We start from the raw sequence: 20,186 nt of genomic DNA, 5'->3' as shown, positions 1-20,186 counted from the left end.
ACGTGAGGTCATGACCTGAGCCGAAGTCAGACGCTCAACCGACTGAGCCACCCAGGTGCCCCAAGAGAGAGGAGAGAATTTCAAGCAGGCTCCATGCCATCAAGCGCAGAGCCCGACGAGGGGCTCCAACTCATGACCCGTGAGATCATGACCTGAGCCGAAATCAGGAGTCGGACGCTTAACTGACTGAGCCACCCAGGTGCATCTCACAGAACGTATTTTTAAATTTTGCAGAAGACCAGTTTATCAATTTTTTTCTTTTATGGATCATGCTTGTGATGTCATGTCTAAGAACTCTTTTTTTTTTTTTTAATTTTTTTTTCAACGTTTATTTATTTTTGGGACAGAGAGAGACAGAGCATGAACGGGGGAGGGGCAGAGAGAGAGGGAGATACAGAATCAGAAACAGGCTCCAGGCTCTGAGCCATCAGCCCAGAGCCTGACGCGGGGCTCGAACTCACGGACCGCGAGATCGTGACCTGGCTGAAGTCGGACGTTTAACCGACTGCGCCACCCAGGCGCCCCCTTTTTTTTTTTTTTTTTTTTTTAATTTTTTTTTTCAATGTTTATTTATTTTTGGGACAGAGAGAGACAGAGCATGAACGGGGGAGGGGCAGAGAGAACTCTTAACCAATTCCTAGGTCCCAAAGACTTTCTCTTTTGTTTTACTCTAAAATTTTTATAGTTTTACATTTAAATCTGTGATTTTTTTGTGCTAGTTTCTGTCTAATGTGTCGGTTCAAGTCAAAGTTCCCTCTCCCATACGATGCCTGGTTGCTCCAGCACGATTTGCTGGAAAGACTACCTTCCTTCATTGAGTCGCCTTTGCGCTTCTGTCGAGAGTCAGCTGTCCGCACTCGTGGGCTATATTCCGATGATGTCCTCTGTCCCACCAACCCATGTGTCTCTCCCTGCACCTCTTTTCATTACCACGGCTTCGTCAAAGGCTTTAATATTGCTTCCCGGTTTATTCTTCTGTTTTAAAATTTTGTTAGCGATTCCAGTTCGTTTGCTTTTCCATATAAATTTGGAATGCTCTTGTCTATATCTAAAAAAAAAAAATCTTTCTGGGATTCTAATAGAAATTGCACTAAATCTGTATATCACTTTCGAGACAATTTACATGTTTATTACACTGAGCCTTTCAAACATGAACACAGTATGTTTTCATTCATTCATTCATTCATTCATTCATTTATATTGAATAGGCTCCACACCCAATGCGGGGCTTGAACTCACGACCCTGAGGTCAAGAGTCACATGCCCTACCAAGTGGACCAGCCCGGTGCCCCTGTTTCTGTGTATCAAGATCATTTCATTTCTTCCTCCAGAATTGGTAGTTTTGAGCATTGACATTCTCTGTATGTTTTCTTAGATTTATATGTAAACATTTCATCCCATTTTGAGCTATTGTATTATTTTTTAATGTTTGACTTACATATGTTAATGGATTATATACAGATATAAAATTGATTTCCGTGTGTCAATTTTGTATCCTGAAATCTTGCTGAACTCATGTATCAGTTCTAAGATTTTCTTTGTTTGTAGATTTCTGTGTAGACCGTCATGTCATATGCAAATAAGGCTAGTTTTGTTTTTTCTCTCCGATATGAATGCCTTCACTTTCTTGTCTCATTTTGCTGCGTGGAACCTCCAGTCTTATGTTGACCTGCAGTGGTGAGGTAAACTTTCCTGCTTTGTTCCCTCGTCAGGAGCAGGGCATTTAGTCTTTTAGGGCCCTTCTGCTCCTGTCCTGCGTCACTGACGCTTTTTCTCATGCATGTGTGCTGGATTTCCCAGGTTTCCTTGTTTGCATGAACTGAGACGAACACGTGATCGTATCTTATTGTATTACATTAATTGATTTTCGGATGTTAAAATCCCTTTAGAATAAACCTCACGTGGGTATGGTGTATGATCTTTATACCATATTGCTGAGTTTGGACTGAGAATATTTTGTTAAGAAATTTTGTGACTGGGGCACCTGGGTGGCTCAGTCAGTTAAGCGTTCAACTTTGGCTCACGTCATGATCTCGCCGTTTGTAGGTTCAAGCCCCGCGTGAGGCTCTGTGTTGACAACTCGGAGCGTGGAGCCTGCTTTGGATTCTGTGTCTCCCTCTCTCTCTGCCCCTCCCCTGCTCACTCTCTGCCTCTCCCTCTCTCTTTCTCAAAAATAAATAAACATTAAAAAACATTGTGACTATAATCAGACTGGATATTATTCTAAAAAATTATTTTCTTGTGATGTCTTTGTCTGGCTTTAGTATCAGGGTAATAATGTCCTCTTTGAGGAGGTGAGGAGTGTCCCTTCTCCTCAATTTTCTAAAGTATTTTTGATGTGTTAATATTTCTTCTTTAAATATTTGACACAAGGGGCGCCTGGGTGGCGCAGTCGGTTAAGCGTCCGACTTCAGCCAGGTCACGATCTCGCGGTCCGTGAGTTCGAGCCCCGCGTCAGGCTCTGGGCTGATGGCTCAGAGCCTGGAGCCTGTTTCCGCTTCTGTGTCTCCCTCTCTCTCTGCCCCTCCCCCGTTCATGCTCTGTCTCTCTCTGTCCCAAAAATAAATAAACGTTGAAAAAAAAAATTAAAAAAAAAAAATATTTGACACAATTGACTCGTGATGTCATCTGGGCCATGATTTTTTTTGTGTGTGGAATATTTGTAAATTTAATTTAATTTAAAATTAAACTACTTTTCTCATTATAGGTTTATTCAGATATTCTACTCTTCTTGAGTCAATCTTGGTAAGTTCTGTTTTTCAAGGAATTTGTCTGCTTTAACCAAGTTGTCTAATTTATTGCTCTAAGTAGTTCAGGATGCTCTCTCACAGTCGTGTTGATTTCTGCAAGGTCAGCTTTGAAATCCACTTTTCCATTTCTGGTTTTGGTAATTTGTGTCTTAGCTTTTATTTTCTCAGTTAATATAGCTAAGGGTTTGTCAGTTTTGTTAGTTTTTCCCTATAATCAACTTGAGGTTACATTGATTATACTGATTTGCTTTTTCGTTGATTTCTGCTCGTAATCCTTATTATTTCTTTCCTTCTGTTTGCTTTATAATTAATTTGTTCTCTTTTTCTAGCTTCTTAAGGGGAATGCTTGAGTTGTTGGGTTCAGATCCCTTTTTGTTTTTTGAAATAGGTATTTAAGACAGTAAATTCTCCTCTGTACAATGCTTTCCCTGAATTTTAGTTTAGTGTAGTTTAGTTTATTGTTATTTTCTTTTAGAGAGACAGAGTGTGCAAGTGAGGGAGATGGGCAGAGGGAAAGAGAGAGAGAGAGAGAGAGAGAGAGAGAGAGAGAGAGAGTCTCAAGCAGTTTCCACACTCAGTGTGGAGCCCAGCACAGGGCTCGATCTCAGGACCCTGGGACCCTGACCTGAGCTGAAATCAGGAGTCGGACACTCAACCAACTGAGCCACCCACGTGCTCCCTGAATCCCTTATATTTTAATTTGTTGTGTTTTTGTTTTAATTGAATTAAATCTTTAAATTTGTAATCTTCTTATATCTTGTTTGGTCCATTCAGAAGTTTGTAGTTTAATTTCCCAATACTTGAGGTTTTCCCAGATTTCTTTCAGTTATTGGTTTCTATTTTAATGCCATTGTAATCAGAGAACATACTTTGCATAATTTCTATCTCTTTAAACTTAGACTTGTTTTGTGTCTAACATATGACCTATGCTGGAGAATGTTCCAGGAGTTCTTGAAAAGAATGTGTAGTCTGCAGTCACTTGTGTGTGTTCCGTGAACATTACTTCAGTCAAATTGGTTGATAATGTTGTTCAAATCTTCTTTGTTCTTTCTGATTTGCTGCCTGCATGTTCTTTCAATTACTGAGAGTAGTGTACTAATATTTCCAACTATTATTTTTGAATGGTGTATTTCTCCTTTCAATTCTGTCAGGTTTTGCTTCGTGTGATTGGGGATTCTGTTCCTAGGTGTGCATTTTTTTTTTTAAACAATTTGATTTAATGTTTTATTTATTTATTTTTATTTTTTTTTTTAATTTTTTTTTCAACGTTTATTTATTTTTGGGACAGAGAGAGACAGAGCATGAACGGGGGAGGGGCAGAGAGAGAGGGAGACACAGAATCGGAAACAGGTTCCAGGCTCTGAGCCATCAGCCCAGAGCCTGACGCGGGGCTCGAACTCATGGACCGCGAGATCGTGACCTGGCTGAAGTCGGATGCTTAACCGACTGCGCCACCCAGGCGCCCCTGTTTTATTTATTTTTGAGACAGAGAGAGACAAAGCATGAGCAGGGGAGGGTCAGAGAGAGAGGGAGACACAGAATCCGAAGTAGGCTCCAGGCTCTGAGCTGTTAGCACAGAGCCCGATGCGGGGCTCGAACCCACGAACTGCGAGATCATGACCTGAGCCGGAGTAGGACGCTTAACCGACTGAGCCACCCAGGTGCCCCTTAGGTGCGTATTTTTACATTTTTATATTTTCCTTGTGTATTGATTCTTATATGATAATGAAATGCCTTTCTTTAACTTTAGTAACATTTGTTTCCTTAAAGCCTATTTTGTCTGATTTCAGGACAAAGTTGAATACGGCCCGCCTAGCTTTTTGATGGTTATTGTTTGCCTGGTATGTTTTTCCGCACGTATGTTTTTGAATCTGAGATGTGTCTCTTGTAGAGAGCAAAATTAGGTCTTGACTTTTCATCTGGTCTTACAATCTGTGCCTTTTGAGTAAGATGTTTAGTACATCCACATTGATTTGCATCTGTTGCATCTATTTCTGTTCTTTCGTGGTCTTTTGTTCTAAACAATATTTTTAGAGAGCACCGTTAATTCCTCTGTTGATTTTTGTGCTATATTTTTCAAGTTATTTTATTAACAATCGCTTTAGAGATTTCAATATGTATCTTACCTTATCACAACTTACTTTAGACTAATACTAACTGAAATATGACAAAATAGAGAATATTTGCTCATGTTTATTATCATTTTCTTCCCTGGCCTTTACACTATTATTGTTATATATGTTACATCTATCTTTCTTTCTCTCTCTCTCATAAATCCAATAACACGGTGTTATAACTAATGCTTTATAAAATGTTGCGTATTTTTTTTTTAATTTTTTTTTCAACGTTTATTTATTTTTGGGACAGAGAGAGACAGAGCATGAACGGGGGAGGGGCAGAGAGAGAGGGAGACACAGAATCGGAAACAGGCTCCAGGCTCTGAGCCATCAGCCCAGAGCCCGACGCGGGGCTCGAACTCACGGACCGCGAGATCGTGACCTGGCTGAAGTCAGATGCTTAACCGACTGAGCCACCCAGATGCCCCAAAAATGCTTTCAAATATTGTTAAAGATCCCTGTCTGAGATTCTGAATGAGCAGAGTTTTTTTTAGAATGCTGCCTTGACATTTTTATCTTTTAATTTTTTTTTTCTGCCTTCACACTTTTTAATGTTTATTTCTGTTTGAGAGAGAGAGAGAGAGACAGAGCATGAGCGGGGCAGGGGCAGAGAGAGAGGGAGACACAGAATCCGAAGCAGGCTCCAGGCTCAGAGCTGTCAGCATAGAGCCTGACATGGGGCTTGAACTCACCATCTGTGAGATCATGACTTGAGCAGAAGTCAGTTCTTTCCACGATTTTACAAGCAAGTAATTCTCTATATTAAACCCCTTTCTGTTTGTTACATCTAGAGTGATTTCTGTTCCCTGCACTACGACTACATCTATACAATTATATGTAGGGGATTTTTGGAGTAATTAAACTCTTTTTTTTTTTTTTTTAAGCCAGTGGCCGCTGTCCATCGAAGAGCTATCTCCAGGTATTAATGTCGAGATCACAAATCACCCAGTCTAGTTCTTGGACTGGAATGTGGCAAATGGATGAGAGTTGGGGTGTAAGGCAGGGTTGATATGTATTGTGTGTAAGTGTAGGTGTTACTTAAAAGTGTGTATGTTAGAAAGCGGTGGTGGGAACAGCTGTTTGTTACTGAATCTCAGACATTTCAGCTCAGAAGCTCAGACCCCAGCTGTGTGGATCCTGGAGATGAGGACCCGACCCATCTTTAGGCTTTGGTACTAGGAGATCAGCTTATCTTCCATCAACTCACACTTTGGTAATTCTTCCAACACGGGAAAGAGTTCCAATCCTGGCGGCCTGGGAATACCACAGATCTTCACAGCATCAGTTTGGGTGAGAGCCTGGAAAAATGGGGATCCCATACAGGGTGAGCCGTATTTAACAGGGCCTTGGAAATCCAGTCAGAAATGTCATGTTGGCTGGGGATCCGGGAGGACCTGGGGGTGGGATAAGACATGAAGGCAAATTTAGGTGGCAGCGGGGTGATGGTAAGTGGGACAGCAGACTCCCCTTCCCCCTTCTCTCATTCAGGGGCCCAAGCCCATGGCCATCACATTCTAACTCTGTCCTTCAGTTTCCTCATCTGAAAACTGGGGTGAATAGCTACTCCATAGGCTTTTGTAAGGATTAAATAAAATAAATGCTAGTAGTTGAAGATAACTTAGAATAAAGTAGGTGCTCAACAAATGATATCTAATTATTATGAAAACAGTAATACTAATAAAGTGTCGGTGTATGGCCCATCACATGGAGTCACTGCATGCTGACCACAGTGGCTGCAGGAGGCCACTATTAAGTGTGCAGGAACTCTGGAGTCTGTTGTTAAAATTAGCCTCCATTAAACGTTCAATTATATCCACTTACAACCTAACAGGTTATATTAAAAGCACACTAAATTCACAAGACTCATCAGTTTCTAATTACTTTGCTGCATTTTACTGTTACTGTGCTCTTGAGGTTATTTATGTGTATTTATCTGGGTGGGGAAACACTGTGTATCTGTGTATCTTGTGTGTATCTGTGTGGGGAAACATTGTTGCCACCACTCGTCACTTTCCAAGGCTGCTTCTATAGTATAGTTTCCACCATAGCGAGAAATTGGCCATAGAGGCAGTATTTAGAGTGCAGAAATAACAAAACACTACAACTCAGAGCTTTATTTTTTAACAGGTTGTTAAAGCTGCTTGTTAAAAAATCTACCAGCATAACACCTGATAACATAATGATATCTATTATTCTTGTTGTCATGGACCTTATTGTTTACCTCTAAAACTCACGTGTTGAAATCCTAGTCCCCTGTGTGACAGTAGAGATAGGGCCTAGAAGAGGTGGTAAAGGTTAAGTCAGCTTACTAGGGTGGAGCCCTAATCCAATAGGATTAGTGCCTTTGTAAAAAGGAGAAGGGACACCCGAGCTCACTCTGTCTGCAACATGAGGACACAGGGAGAAGCTGGCCACCTATAAGCCAGGAAGAGGCCTCGCCAGAACCCCAGCGTGCTGGCATCCTGATCCGGCACAGCCTCTCAGATGGTCAGAAGTACAAGTCTGTTGTGTAAGCCACCCAGTTTGTGTCACTTTGGTGGCCAGAGCTGGCTTGAATATGGGTGGTGTTGGTGGCTTATTAAAGTGCAGTGCTCCCGCAGGAAGATTTCTCCTACTTCCCCGCCCCTCTCCCTCCAGAACCCACCTCCTCTGTCCTTCTACCCCTTCTATTCCTGCTCCCTGAAAACCCTACCCCCAGTCGTGTCCAGGGAGGGCGCTGGGCCCAGAGCCGCATGCGGCCAGGAGGGGGCGCCTGCCGCCAGCCTCCAAGAGCTGGATTTCCAAGCCCACCTGCCCTCAGCTTTGCACGTCAGACCTTGTAATTTGAAACACTTTCTCCCCTCCGTTCTTAATATTGTCTTCCGGACCACAGATTTTACATTTGGTGGAGTCCGCCTTATTTTTCTTTTCTCTTTCCTGTGTGCTTGAGCTTGTGGTGTCACATCCAAGAAACCAAAGTCACAAAGGTTTATACTTATGTTGTCTTCTAAGAGTATCATAGCTTTGATCTTCCATTTGGGTATTTGACTCATTTAATTTCACATCTGGTGTGAGGCGGGGTTCCGACTTCATTCTTTCGTGTGTGGACTATCTTGTTGACTCAAAAGGATTTGTTGAAAATCAACGCACCATAAAAGTGTGGGTCATTTTATGTACTCTCAATTTTATTCCATGAATCAATTTCTGGGGGAAGAAAAAGGAAAGAAAGAAAGAAAGAAAGAAAGAAAGAAAGAAAGAAAGAAAGAAAAAAGCCAGCTGGATGTTTGATAGGGATTTTGTGAAACGTATAGAGCAACGTGGGGAGGATGTCAGAACTTCACAGGGCAAGGGGCTGTGGAGAGGCAGAAGTCCTTGCAGACAAGCTCGACTGTGGGATGACAATCTCAAATGGATGGCCCCGCCAGAGCTCTCCCCTCGAGCAGGAGGATCCCCCGCACCGTGCACTTGAGCACAGAGATGAGGTCCTGGGAGAAAGCCCAGGTGTCCACTCATCAGTCAGAAGCCGGACTGGGGAAGCCTCCCGAAGCAGCCCCCATTCCAGCAGCCGTATCACTGAACAGCCGTGGCCGTCCTCGCTCAGCCACTTTTACCTTTTACCTGCTGTACCATTCTGCTTCTAGGAACCCGAGAGTCGTGCAGGCCCAAAAGGTGAGGAGTGAGGACGTTTATTGCTACACTGGTGTTTTTGTAAAAGACCAGAAACAACCTAAGCGTCCATCGGTGGAGTGGGAGTACGGAACGCCCATATCACGGAGTAAGTGGTCGGCCGCAAAAGTATATGCTGATAGGTAACAGCGAGTTTCACACACCATCGTTGCGTTTTTAATGAGAAGAACATATGCTTGTGTATCTCCTTGAGGGGGGTTTGCTTTCCTCTGTGTATTTTCTCATTCATACAAATATGTATAATTTTATTATTAGTTTCTTTTATCTCTGACAGAAATGAGCACTTTGGGTTAAGACCTTTCTCATCAAATAAAAGCCATACCGTATTTTCTCAGTTTATATTTCTCAGTTGTGTTTCTTGTAACTCTAGTATAAGTGCAACAACACAAGCGGGAGGCTGGGCTTGGTACAAGCCACCCATCTAATTCAGATCTCACTAGGTTTACATGTACTGACTTGTGCGTTCTGCGCAATTTTACCACATGTGTGCATTTCTGTTGTGCATCGCGGCAAGATGCAGAACATTGACATGATCACAAGGGTCCCTCGACCTGCCCTTTTATTCCCTCACACACCCTCCCAACCCCACTCCCTGGCAACCACTAACGTGTTGCTTAATTTTGTCATTTCAAGAGTGTCGTGTAAATGGAATCATACATTGTGCATCCTTTGGGGGTTGGCTTTTTTCACTCAGTGTATTTCTCTGGATATTCACCCATGTTGTTGTGTATATCCATAGCTCATTCCTTTTATTACTGAGTAGTATTTCACGGTATGGATGTATCACAGTTTTGGGTTTTTTTAACCATTAACCCGAAGAAAGATATTTTCGGTTGTTCCCAGTTTGGGATTTTTACAAAGAAAGCCGCTGTGAACATTTGTGTACACATTTTTGTGTGAACACAAGTTTTATCTCTTTGAGATAAATTCCCAGGAATGCAATTATTGCATCCTATGGCAACAGCATAGGCATTTGGTTTTATAAGAAAAGGCCAAACCACTTTCCCAAAAGCAATGTATGAGTGATTATTTCTCTACATCTTTGCCAGCATTTGTTGCTGCCACTTTTTTTTTTCTATTATAGCCATTCTGATGGGTGTGTATTTGTATATTCTTTTAAACTGAACTTCTAAACACGTGCATATTACCTAAAAACCATAACAACATTAAAAAAATAAATTTTGTAGGCAGGCACATGAAAGCAGCTGATAAATGGTTACCAATAGATCAATTTAAAATAAGAAGTAGGTTGAAGCATGAGGTCAGAATTCACATCCACTGGTCATGCATCTATCCCTAGCATGGGTAGCCACTAGAAGTCAAGTGACAGATGGCAGGCTGACACATCGGAGCAGAGACAGGAAATGATTTTTAATTTTTTTAATGTTTATTTCTGAGAGAGAGAGAGAGAGAGAGAGAGAGACAGAGTGTGAGTGGGGGAGAGGCAGAGAGAGAGGGGGAGACACAGAATCTGAAACAGGCTCCAGGCTCTGGGCTGTCAGCACAGAGCCTGATGCGGGACTTGAACTCACGAGCAGTGAGATCATGACCTGAGCCAAAGTCGGATGCTTAACCGACTGAGCCACCAGGGAAATGACTTTTTTAATGAAGATAATGTCATTTTAACATTAAAAGATTTGAAAATTTTTATTAAAAGAATTTCAAAATAGATGCAGAAGTCTAGAGCGTGATGAGCAGCGTGTGCCCGTACTGCACTCCAGCTGCCACCAACAACTGCTTCATTCATCAACCCCATTGTCCCTTCTTCTGGATTAAAACAAACTCAAAGCATCCTGTGCTCTGCCTGTAAATACTTCGGATGCATTTATAGCCCAAAGGGCATCTTCCTATGTATTAATCACACCTAAAATTAACATTAATTTTAAAATTCCTAATTAAAAAGGAATTAACATTCCTTTTTAAAAATGTTCAAAGAAAAGTAATTCCCCACACCATTCAAACCACAGTGATTCCACCTCTCTTCCAGTTCTGTGGACAGTGTGCAAGGCCCTGTTCCAGCATTGGGAGCACAGGGACCCTCTCTTCTGTTTCTTCCCCCCACTTTACACCGTATCATGTTTGGTTCTGCTTAGTCCCATCTTCCTAACCAGGGTAGTTGGGTAATTTTCATATACCTTTTAAAATACCTTCCTTACAACCATTTGTTTCTTATGAATATTAATGCAAAAATCCTTAACAAAATACTTGTCAACCAAATTCTCCTACATATTAAAAGATTATACACCATGACCAAAAGGGGTTTATTCCCACGATGCAAGGATGGTTCAACATATGAAAATCAACCAGTGCAAAACACATTAACAGAATGAAGGGAAAAAAAAACCCCACATGATCATCTCAATTGATGCAGAAAACCGTGTGACAAAGTCTGACACCCTTTTATGATAAAAACACTCAACAGACAAGGAATAGAAGGGAGCTACCTCAGTATGATAAAAGCCATATATGAAAAACCCACATGAACATCATACTTAATAGTGAAAGACTGAAAGCTTTCTTCCTAGGGTCAGGAAGAAGACAAAGATGCCTGCTGTCTGCACTTGTATTCAATATAGTACTGGGAGTCCCAGCCATAACAATTAGACAAGAAAAAGGAATAAAAGGCATCTAAATTGGACAGGGAAAAGTAAAATTGTCTTTGTCCACAGATGACATGATCTTCTATGGAGAAAACCCTAGGTTCCACATCAACACCTAAAGAAACTATTTGACCTAATAAATTCAGGATAGGATACCGAATCAACACACCAAAACCCAGGTGCATTTCTATATAGTAACGATGAACAAGCAGATAAGGAAATTAAGAAAACGATGCCATTTACAACATCAGAAAATTGTACTTAGAGACTAAACCAAGGAGGCAAAGGTTTGTAGGCTGAAAATTACGAAACACTGCTGAAAGAAATGAAAGAGGGCATAAACGTGGGAAGACATCCAATATCTCCCTACCACCGAGGGCGGGGAGCCAATCTCCACCGGCAAGTAGGCGGGACAGCGGCGCCCTGCACCGGCTCGGGCGCGGACGAGGGCGGAACTACAACTCCCACAATACCCCTGGCGGCCGCGGCGGAAGTGACGGCGCTGGGAGGCCTGACACGCTAGGCCAGGGCCAATCACGGCGGTGTGGCGGTGCGGGGCACGACGGGTCTTGTAGTGGGCGCGGGGGCGAGACGACGGCCCCCTCCCCCAACAATACCCGGGGAGTTGGAGACGGAGGCAGCGGCGCTGGAAGGGGCCCGCTCCAGCGCAGGCCGCAAGCCAATCACGCCCCAGCCCGTCAACGCGGGGCACGACGGGCCTTGTAGTGGGCGCGGGCGGGACTACGGCCCCCACAGTGCCCCGCGCGGCGAGGGGCGCACTGCGGCTGCGCGGCGGCGGGCCGGGCGCCGTCGGGCTGGGCGGCGGCAGCGACGGCAGCGGCGGACAGGAGCCCGGCCTGACCCTCGCTGGGAGCAGCGTGAGCCGGCCGCGGGCCACCATGTCGGCGCCGTCGGAGGAGGAGGAGTACGCGCGGCTGGTGATGGAGGCGCAGCCCGAGTGGCTGCGCGCTGAGGTGAAGCGGCTGTCGCACGAGCTGGCCGAGACCACGCGCGAGAAGATCCAGGCGGCCGAGTACGGGCTGGCGGTGCTGGAGGAGAAGCACCAGCTCAAGCTGCAGTTCGAGGAGCTCGAGGTGGATTACGAGGCCATCCGCGGCGAGATGGAGCAGCTCAAGGAGGTGAGGAGCGAGGGCGGCCACCCCGACCCCCCCCCCCCCCCCCCCAGTCAGGCCGGCTGGACCCCCTTCCTCCGAACGGATCTCTGACCCTCGCCGGGCCGGCCCCCCAGCAGAGTCCACACCGCGGGAAGGGCAGGGCCCCGGCAGGTACCCGGGCGCCCAGGGTCGTCGTGCGCGGCCCGCCAGGAGGGGCTGCGGAGACCCCTGGAGTGGTGGACCGTGCGCGTGCGGGGGTCCTGGCCTCCGCGGGCAGGGACTGCGGGTCGGGCCGTGTCGCCAGCCTGTTTGCTTCTGATTGCGGGCCTTGGGCACGGTGGGGTGGTGTCCTCTGCGCTGTTTGGTTTTCCGGGTGGGGGGATGGGGGCGTGGGATGGATGCTGGTAACCCGGCTGGGAAAGGCCGGGCCTGGGCCTCCATCATCTCCAGGCAGAGCGCGGGTCTCTGGGTGTTTCCGCGTCTTGGGTGAGCGCCCTGAGGCCGGGAAGGGGCCCTGACCGGGGCTCCCCTTGAATGTGGTTATCTGCGATAACTAGAGTCCTCCTTGTCCCTCCTAGACTCAGCTCCGTGACGTCCCCCCGCCCCATTAGTTCTCTGGGATGCAGTGCATTTCCCGCCTACTTCCTGTCTTGGCTTCCTTGGCTACCGTCCCAGGGTCGGGTGACAGGTCTATGGGTGTTTGTCACCGAAGGAGCCGTGTGTCTCCGCTGATTTTCGCTCTGGGATGAGATGGGACCCGCACCCCCACCCCCGCCAGGCTACCTGCGAGCTTCACGGGAGAGTTGGGCAGGCCTTGGGTGAAGTAGTTCTGGGTGACTTAAACCAGCTTGTCTCCCACTTGTCCCTGACTTCTCAGCCCTGTTGGGGGGGGAGGGGGCAGGGAGAAGTTGCTTTCTGAGTGGAACAGCCGGGTTTGGATCCAGGCCCTGCTGGTTGCTAGTGTTGTGATTGCGGGCAGGAGCCTTAGCTCCTTTTTCTGCAGCCTTGCTCACCCAGAAAAGACTGGTTGTGAATTGTATGTTCGCAAAGGCCAGGCATGGTCAGGTGTGTGGCCTGTTGGTTTCTCCCACAGCGTGTTCCTTCCCCACCTGACACTTCCCCTTGGCCCTTGGTCTTGGGATCCACCATGCTGGTTGCCTTCCTGACTGCCCACCTCCTGGCATCTCTGCCTCCTGTGGCCGTGGATGGGTGCATGTATGGTTCAGAGCCTCCCTGCCTGGCTGGCGAGAACAGTAGGGTCCCCTTCTGGTAGTGAGGAGGAGGGAATGAATTGGTCCACACATGTACTTAGATCCGTGCTAGGCTGAGCAGGTGTTTGGTTAGTAAACTGACTGATGTGGGGGGCGGGGGGGGGGCAGGTGGCAGCACATGGGACCTGTGGCCCTGTCATCTGTTAGCAGGTACTGGTGCCTTCTCCCAGCCAGGTTGGGCTGCACTGCATCTGCAGGAGGGGTGGCCCCTGGCCCCTGCTGCAACGGCCCCTTCTTGGTGTGTGGGGTGAGGGGGTGCACCTGCGTTGATGGAGGGAGGCGGGGTGGAGGGGCTGAGAGAGTATGGGGCAGGAGCGCCATTGGCCCCATTCTGGTCTCTGGGCCCTCCCCTCCCCCAGCTTGGTGAGCACCTCCCCCCCCCCCCCCCCCCCCCCCGCGCAGCAAGTGCAGTCCCTTTCTGTGTTCAGGAGCTCACAGTCATGCCCACTTTAAGAACAGACCAGAACAGACTGTAGCAGAAAGAACTAGTCCCCACTTAGGGGCCTTTCAGTTGTCGGCTCCTTACTGTCACAGGCACAAATGTTTTGATCAGCACAGGAATTTTGGCTGTGTTTCGTGGGGTGTGTCTGGAGGGTGGATCCCGGGGGAATCAGGAGGGTGGTGTGCCCGTCTCCACACGTGTTCTTCAAGTGCTTGCTTGCTTAGTTTGATGTCACCCCCCAGCTCCTGCACGGACTGGCCCCTTGTCCTTGGACACATGGCTTCACTGTCCTGAACTTGAGTTTCCCCCATTGTAGGTGAGGGAAGAACAGTTCAGCTGGAAGTCCTGGCAGAGGCCAGAAAAAGGAGCGGCAGGGTGTCAGGGGTGCTGCCAGGAAGCTTGCACCAGGCACTCACACCCATGCCAGCCCACGCTCTCATCAGCTTATTTAATTTTAGCCAGGGTCTTATTTGGATACGTTAACTCTTATTTTAAAAAAATCAAGATTTGAGAAGCCAATATTTGTTGGGCCTTTTTTTTGTCCTGTAGGGAGGTGAACATTTTTGTTCTTTTTTTTTTTTTTTTTTTTTTAATCTTTATTCACTTTTTGAGAGAGAGAGCATGAGCAGGGGAGGAGCAGAGAGAGAGGGAGACACAGAATCCGAAGCAGTCTCCAGGCCCTGAGCTGGCAGCACAGAGCCCGATGCGGGGCTCGAATTCACGAACCGTGAGGTTATGACCTGAGCCGAAGTCTGATGCTCAACTGACTGAGCCACCCAGGCCCCCCCCATTTTTGTTTTTGAAACTCAATTTCTAGGGGCGCCTGGGTGGCTCAGTCGGTTGAGCGTCAGACTTCAGCTCAGGTCATAATCTCACGGTTTGTCAGTTCAAGCCCCGCGTCGGGCTCTGTGCTGCTAGAACCTGGAGCCTGCTTCGGATTCTGTGTCTCCCTCTCTCTCTACCCCTCCCCTGCTCAGGCTCTCGAAAGTGAATAAATGTTAAAAAAAAAAAAAAAAAATTTAATTTCTTGAGCTAAAGTTGTTTCAGTTACTGACAGATTCTATTTCAAGCAGAGGCGTTTGCACTCCTGCCCAGCCTTTGGAGGTGGTCCTGTCTTTGAGGGAGGGAATCTGGCTGGCTGGTCACAGGTGAGTGTCCTGAAGCCAGTCACTGGGTTAGTGTGAGTGTGTATCTCACCGTGGGGAGTGTGCATGTGTGTGGGGGGTACTTGCTGGCCCTTTTTGACTAGGCATTTTGGTAGTCATCGAACCTGGCTTCACAAGGTCCCACTCCATCCCAAGACCCACTGTATCCCCTCCCCACTCTGGTGGGGCAGACACTCGGATGGCCATGGCCTCACCTCACTTCGTGTCCCCTGCTGCAGTGTCAGGGGGGCAGGTGTGCTAGGGCAGCGGCTCCTGCCTGTGGGGCTCAGGGATGTGAGGGCTGGGGGGCAGGGGTCCCTGTGTAGTCTCAGGAAGGAGGGTGTAGCAGGAAGGTGGGTCTGGGTCCCCTCTCTGCTGTGTGTGCCATGTCAGGATCCAGTACGTGCCGTCAGTGTGCTTAGGTCCCAGGAAGCAGCAGGTGGAATTTGGTGAGTTGTAGGGTGTCGGGGGATGGGCACGGTGCCCGGCACACAGTAGGTGTTTACTTAGTGTTTGCCAGTTCATGTTGTCAGCTCCTTCCCTCTGCCTCACTCAGGCCTGGCTCCCTCCCTGCCATCCCTTGGTCCTGGGCGTCAGAGCCTGCTGACTGGGGCCATGGCCCCAGCTTACCCAGCACATGCTGCTTCCCTCCTTTGTCCCGGCTGCCTTCACTGCTCTCACCACCCCTGCCTCTCCCAGCTCCCGGAAGGCCGGCCCGCCTGCCCTTCGAGGCCTGGGCGCTGCTTGGAGCCGCCTCCACCTCACCTCTGGACTTGCCCCAGCCCGGCTCCCAAAACCAGCTTCCAGCACCTGAGTCCCTCCCGTCCTGCAGACTCAGCGGCTGAGCTGAGTGGCAGCATCTGCTCTGTGTTCTAGACTGACTCCCTCCTTCCCTTCCTCCTTCCCTCTCTTAATCTCCCCTCCCAGTGATCGGGGAAACTGAGGATGCTCAGGGTGGGGTTCTCAGGCACTAGGTCCCATGAAGGTCCTTGCACAGAAGGTACAGCTGTGAGTCCGTTTAGCCATGAAGGAGGTGCTGTGAGAGCCTCCTATGCCCCACTGACTGCTGCGGACCCCACACCAGCCTTGGGGTCGCCCCCTTGTTGTGTCCACTATACAGCTGGGAGAACCGAGGCACAGAGAGGCTGAGTTTTGCTCAAGGCTGTGAGCCTGGGTGGCCTGTCCCTGGGAGGGCAGGTTCTCGAGGAGGAGGGGAGGGCAATCGGAGGCCTCCTCAGGTGTTTGCTTGGGGCAGGAAGAGCCCTGACTTGGCTGAGGCCTGTGGGGATTCTCTTGGAGGATGGAGTGGCATCCTTGGGGCTAGAGGGCTCTGGGGGACCCGTTTGTGCGGCCGCCCGCCGTGGGCATGCGGGGGCCAGACTTGGGCCTGAAGGTGGGGTCTGGAGGGTCCTGGAGGCGCTGAGGTGGCCCTGCCCACGAGGTCTGGCCGTGGGGAGAGGTAGGTGTGGGCGTCCAAAGGCGAGGAGCACGCGGCCCTCCAGGGCTGTGCTCCTGGGCGCTCCCTGCTCTGCTGCCTGTGGAATGTGTTGGGCAGGGGTCGTGAAGCAAACGTGAGGGCTCTTCCACTCTGTAAAGTGCCAGAGTCTCCTGCGCTGCCTCTGTGTCTTCTTCTGTCCTGTCCGCGGTGGCTCGCTGTGACGGAGCTGCTTCCCAAAATGGGGGTGGGCGGGAGCCTGAGAGCTTCGGCCCTGGCGGGTGAGGAGGTGCTGCGTGTGCTGTGCAGGGCCATGGCCTCCACTCTGGCTCCAGGGGACAGAGTGGACCCTGCCTGGCCCTCAGGAGCTGTGTGGCCCTGGACTGACAGCTCAGGTCACCAAGGGCCAGAGCACCTGCAGCGCACAGGCAGCCGGTGGCCAGAGAGCTGCGGCCAGGTGGACGTGTCTCCTGCTGGGCTTCCCCCGTCAGCGGCGGGAGCCTGGCCCCTTGCTGGGAAGGAGGAGATGAGTCTTCCCTGTCAGTGAGGACAGCTGCCCCTCGGTCACACTTGCTTCACTGTGTCGGTGTGCCGGGGGTGGAGAAAGACCGTGAGGCGAAGGTCAGCAGCAGGCAGGGGCAGGCCAGGACCCTGCTGGCGCTGATGGGCACCGCCCTCCCGGCCCCGGGCCCCGCATTGTCCAGCGTGGCGGGCAGGAGCAGGCCCAGTGTGGCTCCCCAGCAGTGTCCGGGCCCCGCTCTGCCCGGGGAGGGGGACCCAGAGGTGGGGTTGCGGGCGTGCAGGGTGCAGAGGCCGTCTGGGCCCGGGCAGGCGATGGTGTCTGGGAGGACTGGGGTCTGGCTTCCTTTTTAGAGCTTGATATTTTAAAAGTTGTACCTTTGTTTTAGGAGCGTGAGAAACTAGAAGCGAGCAGTATCCGTGTGGGAATTCCGGAGATCGTGGATGGCGAGCATGGGCGAGGGCGGGCTGTTTCTCCTCCCAGGTCTTTTCCTCCGTGCGTGTCGGGGAGTGCCGCTGGACGCCACAGAACGGGGGGAGAACGTCCGGAGTGGTTTGTGAAGAGCCCCGGTTTAGCGTTACTCTCTGAGGTGCGGGAGCGCCCGTTTCCTTCAAGCAGATGGGCTCAGTGTCCGCGGGTCCGAAGTTGTTTCCGGTCTGTTGCCAGGTCACGTGAGAGAATCGTGCGGTTTGTGTTGCTCGGGTTTGCTTTCTCAAAGGCAGGTTGCGTGCATCGCGCCCCTGCCGGACGGCTTCCCCCTTGTGTGGGGAAGTTTCGAGCAGAACCCAAGTGGGGGGAGTGTGTGGCTGCCACGTCAGTGGCTGCAGCTCCGGCCGCGTCTCGGTGAGCTCGGCCGTGTGCGGTGCTGGGAAACCCGCACGGAAACACAAGTTGAATGTTCCGTTGCACTCAGAGGTGAATTGTCACCTCTGACAGAGGTTCCACGACGTTGTCCCAACCGGTGAGCGTTGGGGTTGCCCGTGTGGCTCAGAGATGTTGCTCAGGAGCCAAAAGGGCGCTTGGAGGGCCTGGCCGCACAGGCAGGGCTGCGGGTGCCTGTCCCTGAGGCTGCCGTCTGCCTCCCGCTGGGAGCCTGGAGCTGCTCTCCCTCCTGCCTCCTGCAGGCCCCCAGCACCCCACTCTTAAATCTGTTTGTGGTTTCCCTTTTTAAAAAGCCGGTGGGAGTGCTTTCTTCACCTGATTTGTGGACTGTCTCCTCGTGGCTGGGTGGTTGTCGCCCATCCAGCGCGTTTGTTAGACCAGCCCTCCTGTACCTCCTCTGCCCGCCGGGGCTCACGGTCCCCTGTCGGGTGTATCCTGACTGATGCAGAGAGATGCCAGCTCCCTGTGACCCAGCAGGGAGGGGCCGTCCTTGTCCCTGTTCCACGGGCGGGGACCTGGGTCCGTGGGGGCTCGTGGCTCACGCTGTATGCTAGCAAGGCTTGATGTGACCCCTAGGGGTCCCCTCCCTGCGCCTTGGTTTCCTTGTTTTAGGCTGGTGCATCCCTGAAGCCCCAGCAGTGATGGAGTGAGTGTGGGCCAGGGACCCGTTCTCTGTCATTTGCTGCCCGGGGTCCCCTGGGCTGTCTTCTCCCTCCTTCCCCCTTGTGGCCCATCTCGGCCAGAGGGATTCCCTGGGTGGTCAGAGGGAATGTTGGCCCTGGGATGGGGGCAGGGGAGAGCCAGGCGGGGTGTCTGGTGTGGTGAGCCTGCAGCTACACCTGCTGTCACAGATGCCACACCCGGTCGGTGAGGGCAGGCTCCCACAGCAGCTTGTGGGCAAGTCACCGCCGGCACCTGATGTCCCCCAATGTTGTCAGCGTGGCCAGTGTGATGAGGCGGTCCCTTCTGCTATAACACCTGTTTCGAAAATGTGAATTTGTTCCAGAAATGGGTGATATTTGAGGAATAGTGGGAGCTGGTGGGAGCTCAGCCTTTGCTCACGTGTGGCCTTGCCCCTAGAAAACAGCAGCTGTCCTTTTTCTGCCCCTGGACGCCATGTGGGATCCCACAAGGCAGACTTCACGTGTCTTGTGGACCGTGGGCTCTTCCCGGTAATGACCGTTTCTCCAACTTTTCCTGTTTGTGGTGACCTTGACAGTTTTGAGGAGTGCTGGGCAGGTGTTTTGCTGACTGTCCCTCAGTTGGGATTTGTCTCCTGTGTTTCTCGTGGATGGGGTGGGGTGAGATGTTTCGGGGAGGAGGGTCACAGAGGTGAAGCACCCTTCTTACCACGTCCCATGGAGAGTCTGTGGCTGATCCCCGTGATGTTGGCCTCCATCCCTGTCTGGGTGTTTCTCAAGGTCTCCACTTTCAAGGCGCCCCTTCCCCCTTTTCAAACCTCTCCTGGACAGGAGCGTCTGTATACGTGGTTTGGAATTTTTCTGCATGGCAGACCTGACTCTGTGCCCTTTATTTAATTATCCGCCCACTGGCTTGTGTTGCTGTTGACTTGCAGGTACTTTTTAGGTTTGGGTTGTGAGCCAGCACTGCTGTATTTTGTTGTTCCGCCTGTTCCAGCTTTGCCCTGGCGGCTCTCCCGTTTGGCTCCTGTGCCCCTTCAACACTCATTGTCTTGATTATTCCACCCCTCCTCCCTCCCGTGTTCTCCCCCCTTCCTCCCCCTCCCCCTTCTTCCTCCTCTCCCCTCCCTCCTCTTTCCTTCTTTCCTCCCTGCCCTCCTCCATTCTTCTTCCTCTCCTTCCCCCTCCCTCCTTCCTCCCTCTTTCTTCCTCTTCCTTCCCTCCTTCCTTCCCCCTCCCCTGTCCTTCCTCCTCCTTCTTCCTTCCCTTCCTCCTCCTTTCTTCCTTTCCTCCCTCCTTCCATCATCCTTCCTCCCCTCTTCCTCCTTCCTCCTTTCCTCCTCCCCTCTGTCTCTCCCTCCTCCCCTCTACCTCCTTCCTCCCTCCTCCTTTCCTCCTCCCTCCCCCTTCCCCCCTTCCCTCCTCATTCTCTCTCCTTCCTCCTCTCCCTCTTTCCTCTTTCCTTCTTCCTTTCCTCTTCCTCTTTTCCTCCTTCCTTCTCTCCTTCCTTCTTCCCTCCCTCCCTCTTTCCTTCCTTCCCTTCTTCCTTCCTTCCTCTTCCCTCTCTCCTTCCCTTCTCCCTTTTTCCCTCCTTCCTGATGG

At 50.1% G+C, this 20,186-nt stretch overlaps 1 protein-coding gene across 5 annotated transcripts in view; it reads left to right on the top strand.

The window, feature by feature from the left end:
• The first annotated feature begins 11,734 nt into the window (after positions 1 to 11,734).
• LOC123593244 (inositol-pentakisphosphate 2-kinase) overlaps positions 11,735 to 20,186 on the top strand; it is a 129,768-nt gene continuing 121,316 nt past the window's right edge. For 3 of the 5 annotated variants that reach the window (XR_006710211.1, XM_045468844.1, XM_045468846.1), the window contains exon 1: positions 11,920 to 12,272. Coding sequence is in view for 4 of the 5 variants with exons in the window: in XM_045468844.1 (XP_045324800.1) it covers positions 12,033 to 12,272 (240 nt within the window). In the remaining variant the exon portion in view is untranslated. Of the gene's footprint in view, positions 12,273 to 20,186 lie in introns of all 5 variants that reach the window. The other 2 variants (XM_045468847.1, XM_045468845.1) reach the window with 2 other exon arrangements.

This window comes from Leopardus geoffroyi, chromosome D4, assembly GCF_018350155.1.
Source record: "Leopardus geoffroyi isolate Oge1 chromosome D4, O.geoffroyi_Oge1_pat1.0, whole genome shotgun sequence".
Classification (NCBI taxonomy): domain Eukaryota; kingdom Metazoa; phylum Chordata; class Mammalia; order Carnivora; family Felidae; genus Leopardus; species Leopardus geoffroyi.
Note: the sequence above shows the minus strand (reverse complement) of the source record. Positions and strands in the feature narration are given on the sequence as shown.